The sequence below is a fragment of the Anopheles nili genome, chromosome 2, assembly GCF_943737925.1.
Source record: "Anopheles nili chromosome 2, idAnoNiliSN_F5_01, whole genome shotgun sequence".
NCBI lineage: Eukaryota > Metazoa > Arthropoda > Insecta > Diptera > Culicidae > Anopheles > Anopheles nili.
Genome location: NC_071291.1, coordinates 38,322,805 through 38,350,061, shown reverse-complemented (window position 1 = coordinate 38,350,061; position 27,257 = coordinate 38,322,805). Strand labels below are relative to the sequence as shown.

General features: G+C 47.5%; 3 protein-coding genes across 3 annotated transcripts; 2 read left to right on the top strand and 1 right to left on the bottom strand.

Annotated features, from left to right (window-relative positions):
- Positions 1–17,323: 17,323 nt before the first annotated feature.
- Positions 17,324–18,133, bottom strand: LOC128720773 (outer dense fiber protein 3-like protein 2). Its single transcript, XM_053814468.1, has 2 exons — positions 17,709–18,133; positions 17,324–17,638 (listed from the first exon to the last, which is right to left on the bottom strand). Exons 1-2 carry the CDS (start codon positions 18,131–18,133, stop codon positions 17,371–17,373), a joined length of 693 nt encoding a protein of 230 aa, XP_053670443.1. The 3' UTR covers positions 17,324–17,370.
- Positions 18,134–18,920: 787 nt separating this feature from the next.
- Positions 18,921–20,750, top strand: LOC128731724 (pyridoxal phosphate homeostasis protein). Its single transcript, XM_053824857.1, has 5 exons — positions 18,921–19,055; positions 19,516–19,728; positions 19,798–19,954; positions 20,034–20,275; positions 20,380–20,750. Exons 1-5 carry the CDS (start codon positions 18,963–18,965, stop codon positions 20,455–20,457), a joined length of 783 nt encoding a protein of 260 aa, XP_053680832.1. The 5' UTR covers positions 18,921–18,962; the 3' UTR covers positions 20,458–20,750.
- Positions 20,751–23,611: 2,861 nt separating this feature from the next.
- On the top strand, positions 23,612–25,311 carry LOC128721224 (myosin regulatory light chain 2). The gene is made up of 3 exons (XM_053814957.1): positions 23,612–23,732; positions 24,524–24,730; positions 24,819–25,311. Exons 1-3 carry the CDS (start codon positions 23,730–23,732, stop codon positions 25,230–25,232), a joined length of 624 nt encoding a protein of 207 aa, XP_053670932.1. The 5' UTR covers positions 23,612–23,729; the 3' UTR covers positions 25,233–25,311.
- The last annotated feature ends 1,946 nt before the right edge of the window (positions 25,312–27,257 follow it).

The window sequence follows — 27,257 nt, the reverse complement described above, 5'->3', positions numbered from 1 at the left end:
AGCTGACGTGACGTTTTCACCTTCAAGGCACCCGGTAGCGGCAGCCGAACGCCTTGCAGCGGCCCACCGTGTCACCCGTATTGACTCAACAATAATCACAATTGACAATCGGGTGAAACGTGCGCGTCAGCGTGCCTCGGCCAGTTGCGCTTGTGTCGTCCCTTTTTCGAAGGACAGACACGGACACGGTTCGTACATCATGTCGCTGTCACATTCGCATCATTGCGACGCTAAATTGCTGCAACCGGTGCACTTGGGTGCGCTTGGGGACACTCGCTCCATCTCCGGGGTCCGACGTCCCCTTTTTCGAGGTCAACGGTGTGCGCGCCAAGCGAATGGGCAGCGAAAGGGAAGCGGAAAATTATGAACGCCCTTATCACGGTATCAAAACTAATTTGATCATATTACGTTGCAAGCGGGCGCGTGAGGCACCTAGAGGGTCGTGCCCCAAAGGGCGTCCTTTGGGTGACTGTAAACGCGACCCCACAATCACCCCGTGTGTCGCTGGCCGATCGCAGCCGCGTGATATGCAAAGAATGGTTCGATGATCGTCCTGTCTCGCGCTGGGACGCTTGGGCTCCGATTAGCCACCCTCGAGGGTTCAGCGCAACTGGCGAACACTCGATGGCGTGGATGTCCATCATAAGTAAACGTGTGTCCCAGGGATTGGAACGGATTCAACCCAGCCAACGCTGGATAAAAGGCGTGCGATAAAAGACGACGATCACGACGCACGGCCCATCGGGGGGTTTCGCCCATTGACTCCTTCTCGGAAGATGTTATTAAGAGATTACTAGCCAACATATTAATTTCCACATCATTATTAAGCGTCGCGTTAAATTGAGTCTATGTTTGATTTCTTTTCTTTTCTCTCCTTCTCTATCTCTCTCTCTCTCTCTCTTTCCCTCTCGTTCTTCTTCCTTCCCATTCACACCTTTCGGAAGGTTTCTCTAGCACTCGACCGGGTACAGACCGGCATTGGATTCGAATTGGAAGCGAATCGAGTGCCCCTTTTAACTTTTGTGATCATCCATTCGTTGGCACCTATTAGGGTGCCATTTGTCCGCCCTGGTGGAGCGTCCACCCTCGCTTTTTCCCCCCCTTCCCACTCGCTCCTTTCCTGCAAGAGAAGGCAACCGGGTGAGGTGTAAAATATGATGTCATGATATGACTACAATGTCATAAGCATGTTACAAAACGAAAATCAACATCATGCGATCGCTGATGATCGCGCTCGGTTCGTGTCCGTGGCACAAGAAGAAGCGAATATAAATTTTGTGCTCGCCGTTGCTCACCGTAGCCCTTCAGGTCGTGTTCATCCGCCGGTTCTGGCCGGTGGGTTGTTCACTGCAACCAAAAAAAACACAACAACTCCACCGATTCCCGGCGCGAAGGTGCCCCGTGGCGTGAAGATATCATTGCTACAGGGATTGAAAGCGCTTCACTGGCCGAAAACGAAACGCGTGCACCAGAATTGTGGCATGGTTTCGATCGAAATGACGGTTTCTTCACACGAAACGAGCCAGCTTAAGCTGGTGCCTTCTGTGCGTTCGTGCTGGAATCCTTTTCCCTCCTGCCAGACGGGGCTGGGGCGAATTTCTCTGCTAATGAAAGGTGAGGTCCTTTGGGATGCCTTTGGGATGGGTGCATGTTCGACACCCGTTTCGGGCTGGGGTCGAATTTTTTCGGATATTACTCACTCACCTTCCCGAAGCGTGCTCGACGCGGGTCGAGAAAAAATATGTTTCACCACCCCCGGGTGCAAAGAGTTAGAGTGAGAGAGAGAGAGAGGGAGCGATTCCGATGCTGTCCGAACGATTAGAACACATTCCAAAACCCGCGGGAGGCCGTACGGAGTTTGGATTCGAGATTTTGCCCTCCACCACACCGAGCCTCCCACACACGAGCAGGACCCCACGCTGGGTTTTAAGACGTCTTTATCCTTTTAATATTTCAATAAGATAGATATTAAGATAATGTCCAAATAGGCGTCTTCATAATGGGGCCGGACCAGGCCGAGCCGCACGCCGGTTCCATAATCTCCCCACGAGTCGGTCGCTCGGTCAGCGGGGGCCATTTCACACTTTGCGCGGCCACGGAACATTCGTCGTCGTCGTCGTCGTATTCGAGGTAATTCGACGGCCAGGACCCCGGGACCACCGAATCAAGGGCACTCGTCCCAAAAACCCGTGGTCAGTGTGCGTGGTTTCGCGGAGGCTCCAGCAGGCAAACCGGACACCGATCCGCATCGGGGCCACATTTAGTAAATGATATTTTCTCTCCGTTTTGTTTGATTTTCGATTCCAGATACACCAGACGCGTGTGTTCGGGGTGAAGTCGCGAGCCCCGTGGGTGGAGTATTCGATATTCGTTTGATTAATGATCGGCACATCACGATCACGGCGTAACCTCGCGGTGTCGAGGCGATAAATTGAAACGAGAAAAGCGAAAATAAAACAACACACCTCTCGGATGAATTGGGCCCCTTGGCTCATCCCAACGCTGGGTGCTTTTACGCGATTCCGATGCACGCGATGCACCGACTCAGATGCACTCACTTACCGATGCATGGTAGCGCGTGACCATGCAAACCGAAACAATCCCCTTTCGATCGGTGCACAATTAAAAGAAGGTGCCACTTGTAAGCCAAAACCGTGGAACAACAATGCCCAAACACCTCGACTCGGCCCCCATTTGGGGTTGGATTTTTTGGCCCTCGCTCCCTGACAACGATGACGACGTTGCCCGGCTAGGACGCGATGGGCAGGACGTGCCCATAAATTGCTACCGAACCGGGTGGCGCGTGCCGATGTGCATGCCAAGTCGGCGTCACCGTGAACCGCCAACAATGGGTCGTAAAGTGGGGAAAATTTTCGTTAAACAGTGAAATCTCTCCCCCACTTTGGACGCGGTTAAGGACGCGTAATTGTGTGTGGCTCGTGCCAGAGTGCGACTTGGTATACCGAGATCGAACCTCCGCTGCCGTTTTAAGAACGTGTCGCATTATGCTGCTGTCATGACGCGTGGAGGCGCTTTCGCGAGGATCATCGCTTTCGTTTAAGCACAATTGAATCGATTGGGCCGGATATGGGTTACATGAGTCCATCCGGACCAGGGATGAGACGGCGATTGGCCATGTACCGAACAATGTCGAAGGGTCGTAAATGCGAATGGCGCATCATGGGGTCCTAACAATCGATAAAGGTTCCGGTTGGGGGTCTCCGGAAGTTTCCTGGAACATAATGGGTACCTTCAATGAGCCTCCAAATGGGCGTAACAATTACTCTGATAGTACTCCGTGAGCATAAACATCGTTTGGTGTTGGAAATGAACAACTAACAAGTGTTCGCCACACCTTCGGGGTTTCTTCTCTCCACCGGTTGTTGTTTACTCACCACGGTAAGTTCATAAAGTAAGTGATATTATGCACCTCTACGGCAATTAGGAATAGAAGGACTTTCATTTGCGGGCGACTGAGCGTGAGCGGAATGCTCATAACTCTCAACTTGTCCCTTTCGGTTGAATCGTTCGATCGCTCATCGTCACTTCCTTCGCTGGTACTAAAAAAAAGTGACTCCCGTCAATACCGACACTACACTACGACACGGTTGTTCCAGGTTCAGTTAAGCTTCGTTTCCTGTTTCGAATAACACCGGGCAACCGTTCCACCGTGGGGGTTTGCTGAAGTGAGCCACGAATGGCCGCGTCCATTTTACGACACATTCACAGCCGCTTACGGGTTTATAATGCCGTGGTGGTTTCTCGCGCGCCGCCCGACTTCCGCAGGCACTGAAGCCCTTTTTCCGCGCACCTAAATTGGGGAAATCCTACCATCCTGCCACCGGCCACTTACGCGTGTGCGCGCGCCCGTCCGCGCGGGGTATAGATTTTCAAATGCGATTATAATCACACTCATTAATCTTCCTTTGCTGATTGTATCCGTTTCGGTTTTTTTCTTGCCCAGCCTAGCTAGGCCAGCCAACGGACCGTCGACTTTTCGCGCGCTTTCCGCGAACCACCGATGCGTGCGATCGCTAATGATCGCTTACGTCCGCTAATACATACGGCTTAATTATTGTACTTATGGAGTATAAATATTAAATTTGAATTAGCGAACCATGCGAGGCCGTCGGTGCACCAGCGCAACGCAGCCTGATCGGGTTCGAGATTAGGCGAAACTAGGTAAGACCAACGTGAGTGGGGCCAAATGCACCCGGATCGGTGGATGGTTATGCATTTAATTATGACACTGCCCGCGGTGGTGCTAGTCGAAGCAAAAGGCGTCCCGCTTGGAAGGGAATCCCCTTCGGCTGGTGCACCGAGCCGAGGTTAATTGGGGACGGAGATTGAGTAGATTTCGCCACCAGCAGGGCAGCCAGGCTTGCCAGATTGAAGGGAAGGTTTTTCACGCAACGGAACAGCACAAAAAGGTAGTGAGGCAACCGGTACCGGTACCGGTACCGAAACAAAACGAAACACATTAAGGAAGAATTTGCTTAAGAGGCGCATTTTACTTTGCGCACCCAACCTCGGCCCGGGCGCTGCAGCTAATGATGCGTGCCGTGTAGTGACTGCTGCGACTCCTGCTACCGGGCCAGCGGTAACGAGACAGATCATGATGATGATACCGGGGCGCAGATGGGCATCGCTTTGCAACGAGCGCCCGCTGGCTTTGATGGTCAGTTATTCAATCATCAGCCTTTATGACATCCAATTTGCTGATTAATTGCACGAGCGATATCAACTGCACTCGGGCCCGGGGCGGGTTTTGGGTAGTAAAAATGGCAAATGATTGCGGTAATTTACGGAGCGGCAGCCATTTAGCATTTAAGTGATTGGGTATCGTTTGCTGTGCGAGGTCACCGATAACGGGTGCTTTCTCATACAGCTGGAGGTGGGAAGCGTGCTTTAGACAATGTACGTTTTTCCGATTGCTTTTGGTGGACAAACTGAATCAATGTTAAAACATTAACCATCGATTTTATTTTTCGAAACGAAAAATAAAAAAAAAGGATATTTGATCAAACATATCAGCGGAAGTTAAACATTTAACATTTAGTTTGATAATGTACGATTATTGTCATTGCAAACATTGCTGACAACTTATCATTCCTTCTCGTTCTATCTCTCTTTTGATTGTTTAATATGAGTATTATGAACTTTGAATTATTTTGTAAGGGCTTTTGATTCCATTTACTAACTTATTAACTCAATTATCCTTTTTTAGCGTTAACTTTGATGAATTGCTGCCTCTGTTCAATTTTAAAGGCTATAATGTTAATTTTAGAGCCTTAAAACAGAAAAAGCCTTACTTACGAAACATCATGTGTATTAGTATAGATTACTACCAATTTATTGGTTTATCTTGAATGCAAACTTTGCCGTTACCGTATTAATATTATTTTTGCATGGTCCGTATGTGCAAAAAACCAGAACGAGAATTGTTTATTTACGGTAGTATATTACAGCAAGTAAAATGATATTTATTTGCACATTTTAGCTACTTTAAAAAAATCCCAATGACTAAAATCGTACCACAGTGCCTGAAGGGCTTGGCAGTATCGTTCACGTACAAGCGAACGTATAAACCGTACCATATAAATCCAAAATAATGTTCAAGATCATCATGCCTACAAAGAAAAGTAAAAAAAGCCTCCAAACCCTAAAGCCTCCAGTCAAACCGCAACGCATGTGTTCATGGCGCAACGTAACATTTGCATACGAGCCTGAAGGTAATCGGCAACGCTTTGGCGGCACTCGAACCTCCAAAGACGGCCCTTATCCGGTCGGTAGATAGCGCCAACTACTACTGCTGACACTTTTGCGCCGCATCGCAGCGGCAGATAAACTGTGAGCACCCCGAAATGACAGACGAACTAGCACCCGGCCGAGGATCCTGCGGGTCTCCTGCGATCCGGTGCGTAACGGCGCAGCATCCTGGCGGCACTACCGAAAAGGGGCCCCCGACCGGGACCGACGCTATTTGTTCTGACTGTTAACTTGTTAAAAGACATGAAATTACACACATTTGGACGGTTATTTATGGCGAACAATAATCGCGAACGCGCCAGCGCCTTCCCGTGGGCCAATTTGGCGATGTCGCCGCTTCGCCGGAGGTCATAAATCGGACCCGCGAGGCACACCGAAACGCTGGATAATCAGTCCGGCGCAGGCCCGAAGGTCCGCAGGTTCTGCCTGGTAGCGCGATTCCAATTTAAGTCATAATACAATGCATAATTTGTTGCATAAATGTAATCGCTGCGCTTTAATCTCCCGTCTCGGTGGGCAACCCGATTGTGGGGCGTGCTTTTGGGGGGTTGCTTTCGTTACGCTCGGTGGGTCCCTGGGTTTAGAAAAAAGTGGACGTGTTTTAGGCTCACGCTCATGGAAACAATAACCCCCATACGTGGCGGTTGTTTCCCTGCTACGACGGAGGTATCAGGTTGAGCAAAAGGGCGTTGCGGTTTTCGTCGGTTTAATTGGGCGATTTATTGAAGGTTTTTTCTTTCATGGTGCAATTTTGTGGTGAAAAACTCACAATATGTTAGGGGGTAGTTTTTCACATATGACAGCTACCAACATGATACAAAAATATGTAATAGTATCTAGCCTACTTTGGGAGGAAGGACAATTATTAGGATTAGAATCTGAATGACATTTAATACTGCAATTGACGTTAAAAGACCCTCAAAAGCACATTTTGAATTTTGTAAATTTTGTTTAAAACAATTCGCGTCAAAACTTGGTGGCGAACCCAAGCGCTCTCCATCTCTCACAACACGTTGCGTTCTAAAATCTTACCCAAAATTCAATCGATCCACATTCGGCCAAACAAAACCTTGATCCGATTCCGCGGAGAACCGTGCGGAGGCCACTTTTTGTTCCTTCGCCCTTGAACGCTCCCTTCGCCGACCGATTGTTCCGAATTTATGAATCCATTTCGCATCCTCGCGGCTTTGCGCCACCGGCTTGGAGCTTCCTTTGTTCCATTCAATGCGGCAGCCTCATTTATTGATATTTGTTGTAACGTTTCCGAGGCCCACCGTATCCAGGCATCCGGGCTCGTACGCCCAACCCGTCCCTTCGCGGTGCCGGAGTATTTATTTATAATAAATTTTTTTTTGTCTTTCTCTCCGCGCACGTTCCGACGATTCTCGCAAAATCCAATTTGAAATGAATGGGAGTACAAATTTGATTGTGAAAATTCTAAATTGCCTCCGGGATTTAAAGCGACCGCGTTCGACTTCACCATCCTGCTCGCATATGCGCGTTGTTTTAACGCGCAGCCTGGGGACAAGCACACCGATAAAAAAAGCCATCTTATTCGTGTGCGAGAGACAGAGAGAGGAAAGAAAAGGCCCCCAAAAAACACCAATATGTTTTGCGAAGCTCACCGTCGGACTGGCGTGGCGTTTCAGGGCCCTCGGCCCAAGCAAGAAAGCGCATTCCCGACCGCACAAATGACGTCATAAATCATGGCATAATTTATTTGATCATGCATTTATTTCGAAATGTCCCTGTTAAGCGATCACACATTAGAAACGCGATCGCCGCCTCGGTCCGGTTGCGGTCTCATCGCGCAGGTACGATGAGTTATTTTATGACATTTGGTGCGGATCCGGTGTGGATGGTTTTTTTTTTGTGTTGGGCTTTGTTAGCGAGAGAATCACGTTTTTTTTTGCTTCCAATCGATAGATTTCAATGACAAAGAAAAGGGTGCCATTTTGAACGAAAGCCGCCGAAATGAGCGTCAAGCCGAGTGTGAGTGAGGATCGAGAAGAAGGAACGTTCTACCCTTTTTTCTTGCTGCGTTTTCGAACTGCCGGATGTATTTAAATTCCGCACAACTTTATGAACTGCGTGTGGAAAAGTTCGCCAAAATAAGTTTCTCCATCGCACCCAAAACAGGGCTCTTAATGTATTTCCAAGCCACAAGATGAGCCTCCCGGAAAACAACCCCTAATGCTCTTAAAAGCACCCTGCAAAAAGGTGGCTCTTTCCTGGCATTTGCGCCGGTGCGTTCCGGTGATCGTTATCTTCGAATTGAAAATCTAAGCATACGATGACCACATGATGCACCTTGCCAAAGCAAGCTCGAATGCACTCAGCTGGCTCGTGGTTTTAAAAATTTTCCATCATTTATTCCCACCCGCCGAAACGAGACTCTCTCCCTTCAGGGGTCAGTCTCAAAGAGCGCTCCGGGAAAACGCACCGTTTATCACATTTCCTGCGGAAAGGAGGCGTTTCGAGTCGAAAACTAAAGTTCGATAATTTCAAGCTGTTGTTAGGGTAATAAATTATTTTCGTTCCCTCTCCCCTTTCTCGTGGTCCTGGCGCCCCGTGACCACGAACCGGAGCCATTTGCACGGCGTCGACATGGCGCAAAAGGCCCCGGCACGGTTTGGGACCCAGAAATTTGCTTTCGCATTTAAAAACCCACTTTGGCATAAATGGGCTTTCGGACGGTGCTGTGGAGAGTGGAAATGAGCCTCGTTTTGGGTGGGGCAACGTTTCGCGAAACCTTTAGGGCAGCGTGCAGGTTGGTGCCACCGACGATCGCTGGAAAACGGACGCGTCCTGGACGAGAGCGCTCTCGGAGGGCAGCCTCGAACCGAGCGCGCGCGGGGATCAATTTGGGAGGTTATTTATTTTTCGCTTATTGCACAATATATATTTTGTACGTAATAAATTACGCTGGCGAATTTGTTTGAAGTTATAAATATTAAATAATTGATACGTGGCAAAAGGAGTCATATTATAATAAGTTCCTCTCGCCTGGCCATTTGCGGGAGATAAGCGTACCCTGACCGCGACCGGGCAATTGGCGCGCAATTTATCGGCGCCCGTGGTGTGGAATGAAATTTTGGGGATGATGTTTTTTGCTTTCCTGCGTTTTGCAGTGTTTCGGTTTTTCTTTTCCCATCCTCAGCAATGCGAGTGCTTCTTCTCCGGGTGGTTCAAGCGGGTTCGCGAATCGACACAGCACCATCATTGCGCCCCGAAATTACCCGTCCATCGGCGACACTGTCACGCGGTAATTTGAGCGGATTATTCATCCAATCACGCTGGCATGGGGCGCGCCCGGGAGTGGCATAAATCGCGCCGTTCGACTCCGACGGCTTGTTCGGTTGGTTCTCCCACGCGCGATACGCGCACCGCGATAAGACCGCAACCAAAATCAATATATTTACTTAATTATAATTTTTGCACCGATGATAAATTGCGCGATGATAAACGCATTGCGCGGTAAACGTAGCGCCCGAAATGGGGCCCAAAATTTGGTGGCAACCGCGGGACGCCGAGGATCGGATGGTGCTGTAAATGGCGCAACTCAGTGTAAACGAGCGAACCGATTAACGATGCATGCGAGGGACGTATGCCCGGGATGGGCAGGAACGAGTTTTCTTTCCTTTTTTTTCGTTGTTGGTTTCGTGATCATCGAAATGTTAAAATAATATATGAAATAAATTGCCCTTGCAACGAGCGGGCCGAATGGCGTTAAAAAACAAAAGCGAATCTCTTGCCACCGGGCAATGGGGTGTCCTATCCACCGGGAGCTTACTCATCGCGTTCGATCGAAACGCGCCATCGCGCTCCCTTTCGACGAACGAACCCTTCGCAGGAAAAGCGCATCAGGGTTGCCCCGCGAAAGGACGATTTGTGCCCGGCACGAAACGCGCTCGTTGGAATCATTTCGGCAATAAACTTTCGTATTATGATTCGAGTGTAAAGTAATCACTTTGGTTTCGCGTTTTGTGCACCAACGACCGCCAGACACGCGAACCGGAAAGCGAAAACTACGTGTTGCGTCTGACGGCTGCGTGTGCAATGGCTGCAAGGATTGCGGCTGATGGTGGGTTCGCTTTCAGCCAGGCCCCAGCCTACAGCGAGGCAAAACAAATTAATTAACCAACACCGAGGGTACCGGGTACGAGTGTCGCAGAAAGCTGGAAACCCACCCCACGCGGGATCGGCCAGTAATGCCCAAAAGGCTCTGCGGGCTGCCCAGCAGGCTGCCTGGCAGCAGATCGGATCGTGCGGGTTGCGATGGTGCGATGGCGCGATATGGCGAAACATTGTCAGTCGGTGTTTGCGGGACGAATCAATTAGCTTCGTATTCTCGCACCGATGGGCTCTTAATGGGCGATCGTCCTGCTGGGATCGGGTTACCGGCATTATGCACGCGGTAATTGTCGATTGCCCGGTGTCGGTTGGTATGGGAAGCGTGGGTCACCGCTTAATATACTCCCCCGTGGAATGGGGCTCTTATGTGCCATTAATCAACGATTTGTGAATCAATTATTCCAGCAGGGTCTTTAGCAGGGCCGGCTGATGTGGCATGTTCTCTCTCTCTCTCTCTTTCTTTCTCTCTCTCTCTCTCTCTCTCTCTCTCTCACGTTTGTGGTGTTTCATTTCGCGAACAACAGCAACTGGCAGCTACGCAAGGAGAGTTAGAACGCTGCACATTCTACACCACCATGGTAATGCATGGTAAATATTTATCTATGCAAACGGGATACCCAGAACGGATGTTTTGTCTCGGACTTTCACGGCCTCACATAAATCAAATCCCGCGCAGCATCGAAGTGGCGAACGGAAAAGAAAAAAAAAACCCGCTCCATTCGTTAGCATCCAACGGCGCCCGCTATTGGAGGCAATAATTTTTCAACATAAAAGCATGCACATTCAACGCGGCGCCAATTGGCACGGTTTTCTGCCAGGATTCAGCGCCTTTCGCACCCACTCGGGTGCTGCTGGCGGCCCCCAAAAGCGACACTTGCGGCCAACCCGTCAATCATCCGCCCCGTGTAATGGGGGCTCGAGAAAATGAGCCCACAAGAAGAGCGAAGCAGCCACGATCGCCTCTCGGTTTCGAAGTGGCCGGAATTAGGCTAAAGAGCGTCGTTTTGTTGACTTTAAGTAGCGCGGACGTGGAGTGTTTTTCTCGTGTTTTATTTTTTCCTTTTTTCGGGGCAGCGAGGGACCAACCAACCGAGAAGCCTCAGGCTAGTGGCCCGGACCCGGTCGTCAGCGTACTTCTGCACCTCGTTAACTGACACCGTTTTTCCTGCGCTGCCCGTCCGCTGGCCGCGCGAGCAATTTTCCGTCCCGTCTCCGTCTGGAAAAAAGCCCGCACCAACAAATCTCACCATCGTCAGCGTCATCGGTGTGGTTCGCGTTCTCCCCCCCCGAGGCTCCACCAGGGTGCCTCGTGTAGTTATCGCGGTTTGGCGAAAGATTTCGTCTTAAAACGGCTCTTAAAAATAATGGCCAAACCGATTTTCGCACCGCCCCGGCACCGGCTTCGACAAGCAATTTATATTTTAATTTATGCTAATTTAGTTTACTGCCCCGGCTTAGGCGCACCATTTCCGAGGGCTCGTTCACCACCAGTTGGGAAAGAATGCCCACATGTCCTGCGAGAGTGAGAGAGAAAATAAAACGAGCTCGCTGCATTCGACACGTTGCGCTTCTGTATTGCTGCCCGGCTGCCCATTACCGGAGGCTGTTGTTTTTAGCCGTTCGCACTTGCACTTCGGATCGGTCCGCTTGAAAAATAGCAGATCGTTTGGCTCGTTAAGCGGCCCTCGAAATGTGCCGAGCGACCGGTTCGGTGGCCTCCGACTGCAGCAAAAGCCACCACGCCCTGGGGGGCTAGTTTTGGGCAACGGACAGCCAATAGAACCGTGGTTGAATTCAATTTCACACTCAATTAAACGTCTGTGGCGAGGGAGAAAAGAGCAGCAGCAGGACCAAACAACGGCCAAACAAAACAAAAATGAAAGAAAACTCACAATCCAAACATCCCAATTCCACCCAGCACCCGGGAAGGATCGTGTGACACTCTCGAGCAAAGGTGTTAAATCAACATGCTTAAGAGCGTATCGATTACCCGAGCCTAACAGCACCCCAGAGAAGAAGAAGAAGAAGAAGCAACAACAAAAAAAAGCGAAGAAAAGATCGCTGATGATTGAGTGTGACTTTTGTTATGGTAATGCATTGGCGAACGCTCTCTTGACTGCTTAATCCTTGGTCTCGGATCCCGGGACCAGGTCTACGGTTGGTTTGCGGATTTGATTTCCCCGGTCTCGAGCTCGAACCAGGTAGCAAAGAGAGCCTTGCCAGAGGTGTGAAAACACTTCAGCACAGATTAGCTCATTTGCCTGCCCAAGCATCCGAGCGGTTCCACGAGACGGATGGTTCGACTGCGGTTGCAACAAACTGCACGACTGCACGTGAGCTGCAACGGAGCTTCTGGGTGTGTGTGTTTGAGTGTGTTGAATTTTTGCTCGTAGGGAAATTACGTGACGATCGATCGTGTAAACTCACTCACTGCCGCTGGTAAGTCTTGTGATCGCGATCTCGCGCTCACACGAAAGCGCTGGAATGCGAGCTGGCCCTAAGCGCTCCTTCCCGAAATGGCTAGTAAAATCAGCGAACGGAATCGGACCTTTCAAAATCGAAGTTAATTTCCAAAAACCCCGATTGGGGTGTAATTTGTTATCTTCCCGGGTGGATCTCGATCGCACGGTGTCTCGCGGGCTGCCACGATCGAGCATTTGAGGGCCTGTAGCTGATTTGTGGTGAATGGTTACCACTGGTTCCGTTCTCCGGCGGTGGGATGGGTTGATTAGTCCACCAGACCTGGTGGATTCGCTTCATTTGCCCACCGTGGCATCAACATTCATCACTCCAGCTCAGCTAACGATCGTCTCGGTGGATGAAGATATCTTAATGGAGTGGTCATTTAACGCAAAGTCCTGTTATCGCTTCGATGAGTCCACACGGGGCAGCATTTCTCATAGCAAATAGTGGAATTGCTCTCGCCCGCGCTCGTTCCGGGCGACGGCATGGCGCGAGAAATTTGGGAAACAAGAAGAGGAGACAAAAAAAAAACGCGTGTAATCCGATCGGCCGTATGTCACTGATAGCGCGCCGGAATGCGCGAGATGCAGAGCGTTTTACGATCCGTAGATGGCATTTCCAGATTGTGGTTAGCTAAAGCTCAAGCTAATTAGGGGCCATGATTGACGGAACGAGCCAGCCGGAATGGGACTCTCGCAGCGTGCCGAGAAAAGCTGTCAACGAACCGTGGCGTCCGTTTTTGATGGACGTCTGGGAGCGGCTTGACTAGGGATATTTGTCGAGTAAAGGTTGCTCTCGAAGTCGCTCGGAGTAGGCAGATGGGACTTCCAAAACTCCAGCCCATTCACGAAGTCTGTGGACGAGCCTCCGAAGAATCAGCGGTATTGGGGTTAACGTCTTCCCGATTGCATCGATCGCGAAATCGATGGCGAACGGATGTGCTTATGTGATAATCGCACGTTGAACAGCACGAAATGCAACCTGACCCAGCTGCAAGCGGCTAGGCTCAAACACGCAGGCCCATCATTACGCCGAAAGTTGATCCTTGCATTAAACTAACATGAGGCTAAATCATCATTCCATCTTCGTTCACATCACCGGTCCTTCTCGAGCTGGCAAAGTGCGGAATCAATCATCAAAAAGGCGCTCGATCGCGGACGAATCATGGTGGACTTGCGCAGGAAGCTGACAAAAAAAAACAAAGATCCAACCCCGCACAAAGCGATCGTTAATTAACAACCTGACGCCATAGCGAACGGGAGGGTGTTTTTGGGGTGCCGAGGATGAGTTCTCGCGTGCAGCTCTCACTTGTGCGCGTACAAAACCCCCGGCAAAGTGTAATGATTGCGGTTCCCCGATCACGGAACGGTTGCAAGTGATAAGTGGCAAGTTGCGCCCCGTTGAAAAGGGGTGTAAAAGAGTACGTGTTTCATCGACGAACGCTTCGGCGGATGAATGGGTCGGAAGAACGAGCACAAGAAAAGAGGCAAAAGAGTGAGGAAAACACATCGACCACATCGCAACGATGCCAGCCTCAATGCAAGCATAATACACGCCAGGCATAATTCGTGAGGTGCGCGAAATGAGTGGGCACATCGCGGGCAAAAACGGGGAATGCAAAAGAAGCCGAACGCATAGCATGCCGCATCCCTATGCAACTGCAACTGCAACTGCAGCAGCAGGAAAATCCATTATGCAAATTAACCTCCACCTGAACCGGCGGTAATTTGTTGGCGCTTAGCCGGGGTTCCATTGTTCGCTGGCGTCCGATTTCCAGCCGCTGCGCGGATGTTTCACGGTTTGCGATTTAGCGGGCGCTTTTGTTGGCGAGATCGCGAGATCTAATGAGCTATGCGGGGCTCCCGAGCTCATCAAATGGGCGGCATCAGCTGCCGGATCGGCGCATGGAGCGATCGGGCGCGCACGGGAGTGGAAATAATTAAGATAAATATTAGTGTTCCATAAAACGGGAGCCCCTTTCCATGGACGGCTTTTTCGTTCGTTTTGGGGCCGGTTTTCCGCGTGCGCACACTCCAACCCCTTGGCGAGGGGCTGATAACGAGCGCAATGGTCGACATTAACGCAACAGGAGTAAGTTGTCAGATCGGTTGCTCGTAACCGAACACACCGGCGCCGGTGTAATGCCCTATCAATCGTGTAATTAATCATAATTTCGTGCGATTTCCCTCTGTTTTGGGTAGGAATTTTATTGCACATTTCGTTTTGTGCCATTGCGCCGCTCGCCAAAAAAAACCCGACCGGGTTGAGGCGAGTGCGTTTGTGTTTTGAAGGCAAATTAATTGGGCACGTTGCATCCGTTGGCCGCGTGTGGACCAGGTTTTGCTTCGATCGAGTGATGATTGATACTGGTTAACGAGGCGTGGCACTATGGACGGGCGTATGCACGTGAATTGGATAAAATACCGGTCGAGACAGAGCATTTCCTGGACGTAAAAGGTCCGTATCGAGAAGAATCCTTTTTATCGAGATCATGGGTATTCTAAGCAAGCAATATTTTATACCGGTTGGAATCGTTTTGTCGTTTAAACTCAAGCCATGGTCAAGAAACTTGTGACAATTGCATCGACAATGGAACAATATCCTTCCCTAAAGGTGCACCTGCCGAAATGCACACAAAGAGACGCTCGGTACAAAACAAAAAAAAGGAGCAAACCGGAAGAGCAAACCGGAAAGATGCCTTTCGCGGTGACGTGTAATTGTTATGCAAAACTGCTCCCATCCCCGGGCATCATTTGCGTCCTGTTTCGAGGTTCGGGCGTGCGAGTGTGTCTTCACCCTTATCAACGACGATAATGACGGCAGACGAGCGGCAAACCGCACCACCACCAGCTCACCAACACACGCACGAGCTGCCCGGTGGGTCCCCGGGGCCAGAACAATAAAATATGAATTAATTATATGCCCATTAAAAACACAACATGCTCAAAAATGCGTATAATTAAATTTGAGCGCAAAAACCAACAGCACATTCTGGCCCAGGATCGGGTGCTAAATTAGCCGTGACCGAACCGCTCGCAGTACAACAGGTACCCGGCTGGTAATGGATGATGTAAGTACAAAGACACAACAGCCCTCGTCGCCTGCCGGAACCCCTTTGACTTGCCCACCGCCCGTGGGGTGGAAAATCAACGGCTCGAATGGTCAACCGGTCGAACGAATCGATGCGCTCCATGCACGCGCTCATTACGGGCTCCGGCAAACACCGAAACCGGCGATCGGTTGGTAAACAGGTTGTTAAAAAGAGGTAGATCTCAATTATTGCACACTGTTCGCAATGGGGCGCACAATTGGCTAGCGATTCGGGCTGGCAGTTCGAGCTTAACGAGCGCGCGAAATATTGACCAATAAATCGAGACCCACGTCGCCGACCGATCACTCTATGCGATCGCCAAGGTAGACTAGAGACTGGCATCCGTTTTCATTTTCTCGTGTTCCAAAACGACAAGCTTTCGTCACCGGATAACGCTGCCGAATGGGTACGTTGGACATGCCGAAATAAAACAACCTGACGAGCTGGGACATCCTGAGCCTGAGACGTAGTTCCTGTCAGTCCGTGGCAGTCCGTTTTATGACACCCGGGTCCATTCCGTGGCTCGGCGAAATGAGCTTACACACAGACGCACACCAACCCACCGGGGATCAATCCTTCACGCGATCGTGCGGTCGAAAAGGTACGAAACAAATATCTCACCCGCTGGGTGTCATTAATTGAGACATTACCCAGGGCCGCGAGATTTCACCGGCCAGCCGGTCGACACTACGGGACACTCCAGAACAGGTCTTCTTCCACGGGACCTGGGTCAGCCTACGCACCACAGATCTCGCGTGCGCGCGCGCGCTTTCGAACCACGATCGGCTTATATAAATATCTAATCAAATTAAGTTTTTATTGCATCTAATCGGCTGCGCCTTATGCTGCTCGCGGGAGGAAGACGATCGCGTCGGTTTATGGTCCCAGGTTGTGCCCATCATCGCCCGGCGTGTGTGTGTGTGTGTGCATCAGTGTCGCGTTCCCGGAGTCGTCGTCCGGTTTCGAGGCGTTCGTTTATGGGCCACAGCAGCTTACGGTGAGCCGGCTTCGTTCCGTTGCGTTTCGGCGACGGAAATGATCACCATCATCATCAACAGCCAGCACAAGCCCCGGGACCGGAGCGGATCCACCCGGGGAGGATTGAGTGAAAATGGGGTGTTTCCTTTCCGCCTGTTCGTGCGGCTGCGACCCGAGCCGGTAGAACGAGGATTTTATTGCTTTATTGATATGCTCATGACATTTTTCATCCGGTGCGACAAGATCGATTCAGTGAATAACAAATGAGTGTGGCTTTGGTGAGTAATTTGATCCTCGTTATGCCGGTTAATTGGTGTAGGCTCTTTTGGGGCGTTGTGCCTGCCAACCCGCCCGGGTCCGCCTTTTGGGGCGCTTCACGGACGTTTCCGTTTGGGAGGGGAGCCATTTTGGTGTCCCGGGACCGTGGGATGAACCGGCGCGTGATCTAATCGAGGATCCAAGTCTTCGAAGCCTCGCGGCTAATGGATTCGAAAGGCAAGCCTCTGCCATTTGCGCTTTCGAGTTTACGTTCTGTGTCCGCGTTAATCGGTTGGTCATTACGCTCGAGGGAGTAGTTTTTTTTTTTGTTTTTAGTTGGTTTGGGGCGCTGGGAGCATGTAATTTGAGCTGGTGACATTTTTGCATCCGATTGAGCCAGTTATTTCCTTTAAGGTGCAGCTCGTCCCATAAAAATGAAACTGAATATTTGCTTGGCGGCGCAAGTTATTGCGTGCCGGGTGAGGCTCAATTCATAAAGTCGCCCATAATATGATTATAAAAGTTCCATTTTTAAAATAACGACAGCTTATCAGATGTTACAAGTAGGAAAACTTCAAAGACAAACAGAAAAATGTTTTCTTTTTTAAAGTCCATATTTTATAGCTAAAAAAATTTCAACAACCGTTGTAATATGTCTAACAATTCTCTTCAAGCTTCTAGCAATTATCACCAGGAATAATCATTGGATCCTTCCAGTCCGGATGCTTGATCCCAAAACTGTAGTTTGGTGCAGTTGTGTCCATGCGCAGGTTCATCAGACCGTATCGATTGGGACCAGGATGTGGCGTTCGCTCCGTGAAGCAAGGATGGCCTCCTCGCAAGGAATAGTTCGGAGAACGCTTGTGCGTTACATTGCGTGAGGTTGGCCCATACCCGGCCGGACCTGGTCCTTCTAGAGCATGGATTTGCTTCGTGGGTCCTCTCCTGTTGAGTAGATACATTTAAATGACCTCCTCTTATTGAGAAATGTTTGTGCAAACTCTCATTAACTTACATTGAGTAGCACGGTGCCTTCGGACGAATCATGTAAACGAGCCCATCGTACCGGTTCGCTGCTGGACTTACATCCTTGTTGGCAACATCCAAGCGCTGTCCGAAGCTATACATCGGGGGACGTTTGCATTTCATAGTTGGCACGATATGGTTGTTGTGCGCTCCCGGTCCCGGGATTTGTTCTTGCTTCATTTCTTTCAGCCTAGCAGCGAGCGAGTATATTGGATCTCGAGGACCTCCTATTCTTGTTTGCTTCTTAAGGTCATATGTTGCAGGTCCAGGACCGAGTGTTTGATAGTTCAATTTAGCAGGAGGCCGCATCGTGTACATCGGTTTTCGATCTTTTCGAGGATCATGTTGATTATATCCAACTTCGGTAGGCAGCATATACGCCGCCGGACCAGGACCACGATTCTTTTGGCTCATTTTATTGCTTGATAATTTTTTGAATTTTTTAAATTTTCAATACTTTCAATTTTGCGTCCTTTCACCTCTCAATCTAAATGGAATTTGATTTCCAACGTTTAAGGCTACGAATCACAGCATACTAAGATTTGTGAGCCACTGGTAATCACTAGTTATAAGACATAAGAAATGATCACAGTATTGATGATTTGAATCAGTATTTTATCACGTTATTCGTTTCGGCTATGACGAATTTGTTAATTGAGCTTTATACGACTTGTCTGACGTTTAAATTGACGTTTCTCTATTTGTACAGATACGAACAAAAATAGCAGTATAATTAAAGAATAATTTAATTTCAGTCTGGTAATATTTAAAAAGCTTTGTTGAATAGGATAACATAACTTAGAATAAGGAATAATTGTTGAATAAGGAAATATACTTAGTTATATCATATAAAACAAGGAACTTTGAAATGTATCAGAATATTTTGTTGGTAATGACTGTATAAACACAAGGATTTTGAAGGTGAATGTTTATCATTTCAGTAGGTAAATAAAATTTACCGACTGCAAACGTTCGCGCTGCATTTTTCTGCTTAGACATGTATCGTTAGTGCTTTTCATATTCATTTCAATCGTCACTGTAAAAGGTATAGTATTCTGACGGCTTTTGCCAGTTATTAACAAAAATATTCTCTCTCAGATAACGAAAGCAAATTGAATGTATTCCTGATGTATAATTATAGCACAATCATTCCGAGATAGCCGAGTGAAACATTGTATTGTGTTTGTCCTTCAAATAATAACAACCTGCAAAGTGCATGTGATCATCTCTTAAAAGCACATTAATGATACGCAAAGTGATGGCAGAGATAGACGTAAAACTGGGTATCCGGCAAACGCTGCAGAAAATCGAAGAAGCATACGGCAAGCGAGCTACTGTAAGTATTTGTTCTGAAAGAAGTGTCTTCTTATCATAAAAATAATCATTCAGGCTCAGGAAACATGTAAACATCTGTTTAACTTAAAAGAATATGTTTGAATCAAGATACGTGAACGGATTTCAAGCTGAGCTTACTGTACAATAATGATCATATTTTTTTTGCTAAGAGAATTAAGTCAAAGTATCTTGTGGCAGATTGATTATTAGTTTTGTTTTTTAAACTAGTTTGTCATATATTCTTCGGAACATCACATAATTTGCATGTACGATTGGTTTATCAAAACAACCACAACTTACAAAATCGTCATTGATTGCGTGCTACCGTTCTACACAATCCTGCAAGCCCACATGATACGTTGTGTGCAAGTTGATCTTCACATGCAAGATGATCGCAACACAGCATACAACTTGCAATAAATTAGTTTTCATCAACTATTTTTCTTCTTTTTTTCTACCAGATAAGTAATGCCCCAAAACCGTTGCTGATAGCAGTTAGTAAAACTAAACCGATAGATTTGATCCTGGACGCTTATTCCGAAGGCCAGCGGGATTTTGGTGAAAATTATGTTCAAGAGCTAGTCGAAAAAGCAAATGATGCTAGAATCCTGGAGCACTGTCAGGATATTCGGTGGCACTTCATTGGCCACCTGCAGAGCAACAAAATCAATAAGGTATAAATGAATGTTACGCTTATTGAACTGATATGATGTAATATATTAACGATCTTTTACACGAATTAGGTGTTGAATCTTCCAAATTTGCATATGATCCAAACCGTACATAGCTTAAAGCTAGCGGAAGGGTTAAACAAGGCTTGGGAAAAGCAGAAGGCGGAAGGCGTGCAGACACAGTCGAAATTGAATGTGCTCGTACAGATCAATACCAGTGGCGAGGATGGTATGTTACTGGTTTTCATCCGGAGCCGATTGAAGTCAAGATTGATCTTTCATATATGTTTAATATGCTCTCTTTGAAGAGAAAAACGGAGTCCAACCAGAGGACGCTGTAGGATTGTTCCGGTACGTGCTGGAAAAGTGCCCGCATTTAAACTGTGAAGGAGTGATGACGATTGGAAGGTTCGGGCACGACTATACCGCTGGTCCGAACCCAGACTTTGGTGTGTTGACAAAATGCCACCAAGAAATCTGCACTACGTTCGAGCGCGACCCTTCCGAACTGCAGGTCTCGATGGGCATGTCGGATGATTTCGTGCAAGCGGTACGTAGGCTTATAAATCATGCTAAAATCTGAGACCATTTGATTGGTGTTGGTAATGCATGTTTTGTCGGCCCACTACTATATGGTCTTCGTTTTCTTCTTAGATTGAAGCGGGCAGCACCATTGTGCGCGTGGGAAGTGCTATTTTCGGTGCCAGGGCGAAGAAACCAACTGATGCGTGAGCGAACTGATTCGGACGGAAAATGCCTGATTCGACCGCGGAATGGTTAGTGTTGACTGCGAAATGAAATCCCCTCGAGCAACACAGCAGTGTGTCATTCACACCAAAAACGCATGGTACAAGTGTGCGTGTAGAATCAACAGATTTTCCGATTTTCTTTTAAAATACCAAAACCATCCCCTGAGGGTGCATGAGTTTTTCAATTGTTATGGCTCATTTGAAAAAAGAAATATAGCAAACCAAGCAATTAACGTTATGTGATGTAATCAAGGAACTGGCTGTTAGTCTTCGGTGTTACAAATGTTAAGTAACAATAAGGTTGTAAATATTTTTTCGAGGAATGAAACTAGTTCGCGAAAACTGCTTGCCAAAACACAGAATTTTAACACACCTGGCAAACGGCACAGGAAAAGAAAGAAAATCTTCCACCATAATGTCGATGATTCATCATGCACCGAACCGACAGCTCTAAAATACAGCACAGCAGCGTGAATACGCTAACCCGCCTGCTTGGCGGCAGGAATACGACCGAGGAAGCACGTATGTGAGGAGGACCTGTCATGGGTAAAAATATTATTGGCAGTATTTTTAGCGCAGGAATGTCTGCCCCCATATGTGCAGCGGTATCTCCGTAGGGCATCGATTCAGTGCGGCTGCTTTCGCGTGCGTAATGAATTCGGTGTGTTTAGAGATCTTCGATTGGTCGATTCGTCGCAAAGATGCGCTCATGGTTAGTGCTGCAAGGAATCGTCTCGCCTACCAATCTGATGCTATTTGCTGGCGTATTTTTGCCAATTAATTCCCACCCAACAGAGTATTCGTTGGATACTCTCCAGATGCGATTGGAACTGATAGTTCCGTACCATTACAGACTCATTGGAAACGAACCGTTTAGGATAGAAAGCTGTACGAATTATGTTGTGCGATCATGCTTACAAAAGTATTGTTAGCTAGACAACCAAGACTGATTGTGGATTACTCTGAATCTAGTTTTTGTACCTTCGTGTCTTAAATATGCGCGGCTAGTCGGTCCATAATTACAGCTGGTTTGAATGCTGCCGCAATGATAGAACAGTCGCTAAAAATATCCTATTTCCCAGCTTTCTATCTCGGTTCTTCTTGTGTACCCCCGTACGGTTACATTCGTTCTAACGAATGGTGGGTGAATGCTTATTTCGTACGATTTCAAGTCAACTGAGCGATGTTGTTTACAGGTTGCTGAGTATAAACCGATCCAATGATATTCGCGTCCTTCTCGAATGGCTACCGGGCACACCCAGAACGATCTCTATACATCCATCTTGTTCAGACCCTTCTTAACCGACAACTTCACCTTAGAAGATCATATTTTTAATAGAGAACCCGAATTATGGAAAGTTTAAAATTGTTAACGTGACCTGCTTTGTTTGCCTATATCTTTGAACATATTTACGTACCACTTTTCACGCGTCATGCCAAGGTCGATAGTAAAAATACGCAAAACTCAAACGGAATACATAACGAGCATGTAGAGCACGTAAGACCGACAAAACAGCGAAAGTAGGGATTTGGAAATTGCGGGAATTAGGGAAATTGCGGTAAAAGACAGTACGGCAATGATTGACGTGAGAAGACATATTACTAACGGAATAATTTAAATATATATTAACTATGTTATAACAAACGTTTACGAGACAGACGTATCTGAAACGTTAAAATAATAGAAGAAATAAAAAAAATGTTCTAAATTTATTGATTAGTGATAAAAATTTACGTTTGCTATCAGCTGTTGTAAGTTAATAACGGGTATCTGTCCAAACTCTAAATAAATCATATGAACTATGTTTTTCCCTGTATCTCTTTGTTCAAATTTTGTTTTGAACAGCTTAAATCCCCATAGCTTCATATTATTTTAAATCAGTATTACATGTAAGATCTCCATATCTCCTCTTGTTTTTATGTCTATAGGAAATTTAAAGCACATGAAACAGCTTGCGCCATTGAATGAACAAGTGGTTGTGGTTCAATGAGCAAATAATCGTAATTATGTTGTGTTTATGCTGTACTTTGTGACATGATTTCATTTATAAAGACTTTATAGTATTTTTTGGAAGCTGAAGAATTGAAGAGAAACAAACTGAAATGTATAGATATTTGAAACAGTTGCAACGGGTTAGAAAGCGGAAACTAATTTTACTACGACTCTTTCTTTTATTTTCTATTAAAACAATTTTAGTCTAGCTTTTAGCACAAATGTTTAGTCAATTCTTAAAACGTTATCATAAGTTTCATAAAGAGTTTGTTTATCGCTGATTTTTTAATATGGAATGTGATTTCTCTGCCAACAGAACCAGACTTGCGGTTGCTTCCTACAAACTTTTTTTTGTGCACCTTTTGCTCTGATATGGACTGTGGACACAGTAAATCTAGTTCATACTTCACCCGTTACTGAGCCTCCGTCCTGACGCTCCTTTGCCGTGCAAAGCCGTGAAAATTCTTCGCGGCTCCGTCTTATCCCGCCTCAAACTGTGACCGCTTACGCACATACGTGTAGGTTACGTGTCACTAATCGTGGCAAGAGAGGTGCCGGTACTCGCGGACAGCAGGTGGGGCGGGGGAAAATTCGGCCGCAGAACGGGTCCACGCAACAGCACGGGTGGGAAAATGTGGCTAAAAATAAATCCTCCCAACGCGAGCCTGTGCAAAGTGTGTCGGGTATAGATCCAGCCCAGCACAACCACTACAATCGGCGACGGGTCGAATTCGCCCGTAGACTAGAGCATAGACACACAAAGGCATAGGGGCATAAGGAAAAAAAGGAAAACCCAAAAACCGACCCACAGACCCCCAACGAGCTCCCGTCACCGAAATCACCGTGGAAAGTGGCTTCCGTTGCGCGAATAGATCCGCGGATGCGTGAAGGTGTGCGTATTGTGCAACCACCTAGACCAGGCGGGTCAGCAGGATGGATCCCTACGCAGACGGTTGCAGTGGCCGTGCTCGGTCTCGTGCAGGGAGGCCCAGTTGACGCAGGCGCACCTGCAGGTGTACCAGGCCGCTCGGACGTCGCTGGGCCCGTGCACTGGCCGTGCTTGCCTAATAATAGGCCTGCGCATAGGCCGTTCGCGCAGAGCAAAATATAAAAAGACTTTTTGTCGAGTCGCCGAATAAGGCGAATAAGATCCGCCTGAAGGAAGGGAGCAACCGTAGTTATCAGCGACGGTGCTTCTTTAAAATCAGTCGCTCAGGAGCTGTAACCGAGTAGAGTCGTTCTAATCTAACCAGCTAAGCACCATGGTAAGGACCGTTCGTCGTCGGCAAAGCCCTTTCGCCGATTGGTGAAAATCTTCGTATCGTTTTGGGCCAACCTGTTCATCCTTCGAAGCAAGTTGAGGCGGCTTCCGTGCTGTGTGAAATAGTTTCCAACGGGCGAGTTTCTTTTCCCTTTTGCGAACTGAAGCGCATTCGTATCTGAAGTTGGTTTTGCCAGTGTGAGAAAGTGCGTTAGCGAACAAGTACCAAAGCTGAACGGAACTCTTGCATTATGGACACGGTTGAACGAGATTGAAACGTGCCACCTTTGCACCAGCATTAGGCTGTGACTTCGCGAGATTCTAAAGTCTCCTGAACTGCACGACTCGGCGGGCGGCGAGTGTGAATTTTCCATGGCTAGTTTGGCTTAAAGTTAGCAAGCAAGCAGGTGTCAATGAGGAAAACGCGATAGTGTGAATTACGCGCCTCGTTGCGCAATCGGGTGCGATCGAGATCGACACTCACGGCGCGGCGTGTTGTATGTGCGATCGGTTTAGGGAAATTTTTCCAAGCTGCTGATCTATAAATAACCCTCTCGCGCACACGGTGCTGCGGTTCTAGATGGAGCAACATTTTGCGCATTCGTGGTTAAGCTGAGTGCAGGAGCGATGTTTTCTGGCTAGTAGTTTTAGCTAGTCAGATTTAGGGGGGTTGAAAAAAAAACACACACACACTGCAAGGATGAACAGTGCAGACAGATGATACGTCGTATCTCTCGCAAAAGGATGTAACTGATTCTGATCGCACAATTTTCTTCGACCCCATCCACCCTACAGTCTGAGAAGGAGAAGAAGGTCAAGAAGAAGAAGGCGTCGTCCAAGGATGACACCCCAGCAGACACTCCTGCCGATACCCCGGCGGCACCGACGCCCTCGGACTCCCAGCGTGGCTCGACCCGCGGCTCGTCGTCCCGCAAGGCAAAGAAGGCCCCCTCTTCGGTCTTCGTGCTCTTCTCCCAGAAGCAGATCGCCGAGTTCAAAGAGGTACGTATTCGATGACCCGAAGCCCTTCTGGAGCTGGGAACGGAACGCTGCCAGACCGTGCTCTAACCGCTGCCCGTCCTCGCCTTAGGCTTTCGCGCTAATGGACAACGACAAGGATGGTGTCATTGGCAAGAACGACCTTCGCTCCACCTTCGACGCGCTGGGCAAACTGGTGTCCGACAAGGAATTGGACGAGATGCTCGGTGAGGCTACGGGACCACTCAACTTCACCCAGCTGCTGACGCTGTTCGCCAACCGCATGTCCGGCGGTGGTACCGATGACGATGATGTCGTCATCAACGCCTTCAAGGCCTTCGACACCAACGGCAAGATCGAGGGCGAGAAGTTCCGCTACGCTCTGACCCACTGGGGCCAGGACAAGTTCACCGAGGATGAGGTTGACGATGCATTCGATCAGATGGTCATTGACGATAAGGGCTACATCGACACTGCTGCTCTGATCGGCATGCTCACCGGATCCGAGGAGGAGGCGGAAGAATAAATTTTATAATTAAAGTCAAAACAAACCAAAAAACTAACAAAAAAAAATCTAAACAATGGATTCTGTTTATTTTGTATAACTATCTTCGTTTCGAATTCGTCTTTTTTATACTCTGTCAATCGATTTCTATTGTTATTGCTTATGTTTTGTTATATTTGTTTTGTACTTCTAACTCGCTACTGATCACCTCAGGCGATGCAAGGCGAACACCACAAGAGCAGTGACACCTGCGCCACCAAACATGGTCATCAGTACCATCCACCACCGCCGCCACTCGATGGCGGCTAGTGCGTTGCAAAGGATATAACCAGGACAGATGATAACATCGACATTATCATGAAAAAAAAGAACAAACTAACAACAATGACAACAACAACAACAACAACAACGACAGCAACATGATTTTGTATTAACATCACATATGAAGATCGCGGAGCAACAACATGAAACAAAAATGCTATTTTTATATACATAATCGAAGCGTGTGGAGATGATGAAGGGAAATTAAAGAACATCAAGAAAGAGAGCAAAACTAAAAACCAAACGAGAGCAGTTTATTTATTTCGTCAGAAGGTGCTCCGTGGACTAGTAAATCTATTCTTGAACCAAACAGGCTGCAGCCGTAAATCCGTTTCAGCTCGTGCCAGCTACCAAATGTTTTAATTTTCTAGCGTTTCTAGGTTGGTGGTAGTATCTTGAGATGCTAGTAGATTTGTAAAACCCATCGAGATCCTTACAGATACAGGAACATAAAACATTTGAAACAACTGGTTAGCAGAAAAACATGTGTTCACATTCATATATTTGATTTTCTGTTGAGTTATGCAGAAGCTTGACCACTCGAGTCTAACAGAAACATTAAACCGCATCTTACTGGATCTAGCTGGGGTAATTGCGCATGTGTTAAGTGCACTTGCAGGGATTTTCATTTCACTTAAGACGTTAAAAGTGTATAAAATCGCTTAGTGGTTTACTGGTATGTTCAAAATAGTTGGACGCCCAAATGTATGCAATTGAAAATACATCGCTTGTTTCAGTGATGTACTTCTTTTTTCGATGTTTTCCCATCAATCTCAGTGAAGTCGGTCAAAAGGTTAAAAATAGTCAACAATAGTCGGGGTGGAAACGTTACCACCTCTCTGCTCTAGCTCTCTATGCCTAACATGTTCAAAAACATCGTACAACCTTTTTGCTTGGCGATCAGCTTACGTGCAACGATCGAGAAGAACTTGCGAATCGTTGAAACCTGCTCCGTTTCACGATAAAGCTGGTTTAGCAAGCACAGCCTCACGTCCCGTGGAACAACCACCGTAAAGAGCAGATGCCCATCCGGCACGTGTGGTTCATAACGATGTTCTATAACACCCCGCTATACGATAACTGAGAAACAACCACATTGTTTACATGAATTTCAAACAGCTATAGACACTTCAAATTTTTTTTCATGGTTTTCACCTTCTAAATTTTAAGTTGAACATGTGGCTTATAAATTTTTATAAGTAAACTCAATTTCAATCCTTTCAATTTTAATATGATATTTTTATCATTATCACATTCCCATATTGTAAATCATATTTATCTCTTGATTTCAACTGATAGTTTCATCATAATCTTTTGAATTATTTGAACGACAGAGCACATTCACCTGTCTATTGGCCTGCTACTCATCAGTATAACATGTGCAGTTGATTTAATTTTATCAGCGCACGCATTGCTCATACCATAAGCACGCTGTCGGGCTGAAGCCACGCAAAACGAGCGAGATAAAGTAAGCCTTTTATCAGCTGGTACTGGGAAAAGACAAATTGAAACCTTGTATCATCTCATCCAACCCAACACGCCACGCGAACAGCTGACTGCATCGCACTGAAATGATAAAAATTACCGCCCGTGAGAAGCAAACAAGCAAATTTTTCGACTCGTGGTGAGAATAATAACAACACGCGCTTCCGTGATCAACATGTTTCGCTCTCGCTCGGAACCTGCATCTTTCCTGCCCGGAACATGTAGTGAATAAGTTCCGTA

Bases quoted from the DNA above. Each gene is read 5' to 3' on its own strand.
- LOC128731724 (XM_053824857.1), top strand. From the start codon at position 18,963: ATGATACGCAAAGTGATGGCAGAGATAGACGTAAAACTGGGTATCCGG. The intron at 19,955-20,033 runs GTATGTTACTGG...CTCTCTTTGAAG, and splicing joins CAATACCAGTGGCGAGGATG to AGAAAAACGGAGTCCAACCA. The intron at 20,276-20,379 runs GTACGTAGGCTT...TTTTCTTCTTAG, and splicing joins CGGATGATTTCGTGCAAGCG to ATTGAAGCGGGCAGCACCAT.
- LOC128720773 (XM_053814468.1), bottom strand. From the start codon at position 18,133: ATGAGCCAAAAGAATCGTGGTCCTGGTCCGGCGGCGTATATGCTGCCT. The intron at 17,639-17,708 runs GTAAGTTAATGA...TCTACTCAACAG, and splicing joins AAGGCACCGTGCTACTCAAT to GAGAGGACCCACGAAGCAAA.
- LOC128721224 (XM_053814957.1), top strand. The intron at 24,731-24,818 runs GTACGTATTCGA...TCCTCGCCTTAG, and splicing joins AGATCGCCGAGTTCAAAGAG to GCTTTCGCGCTAATGGACAA.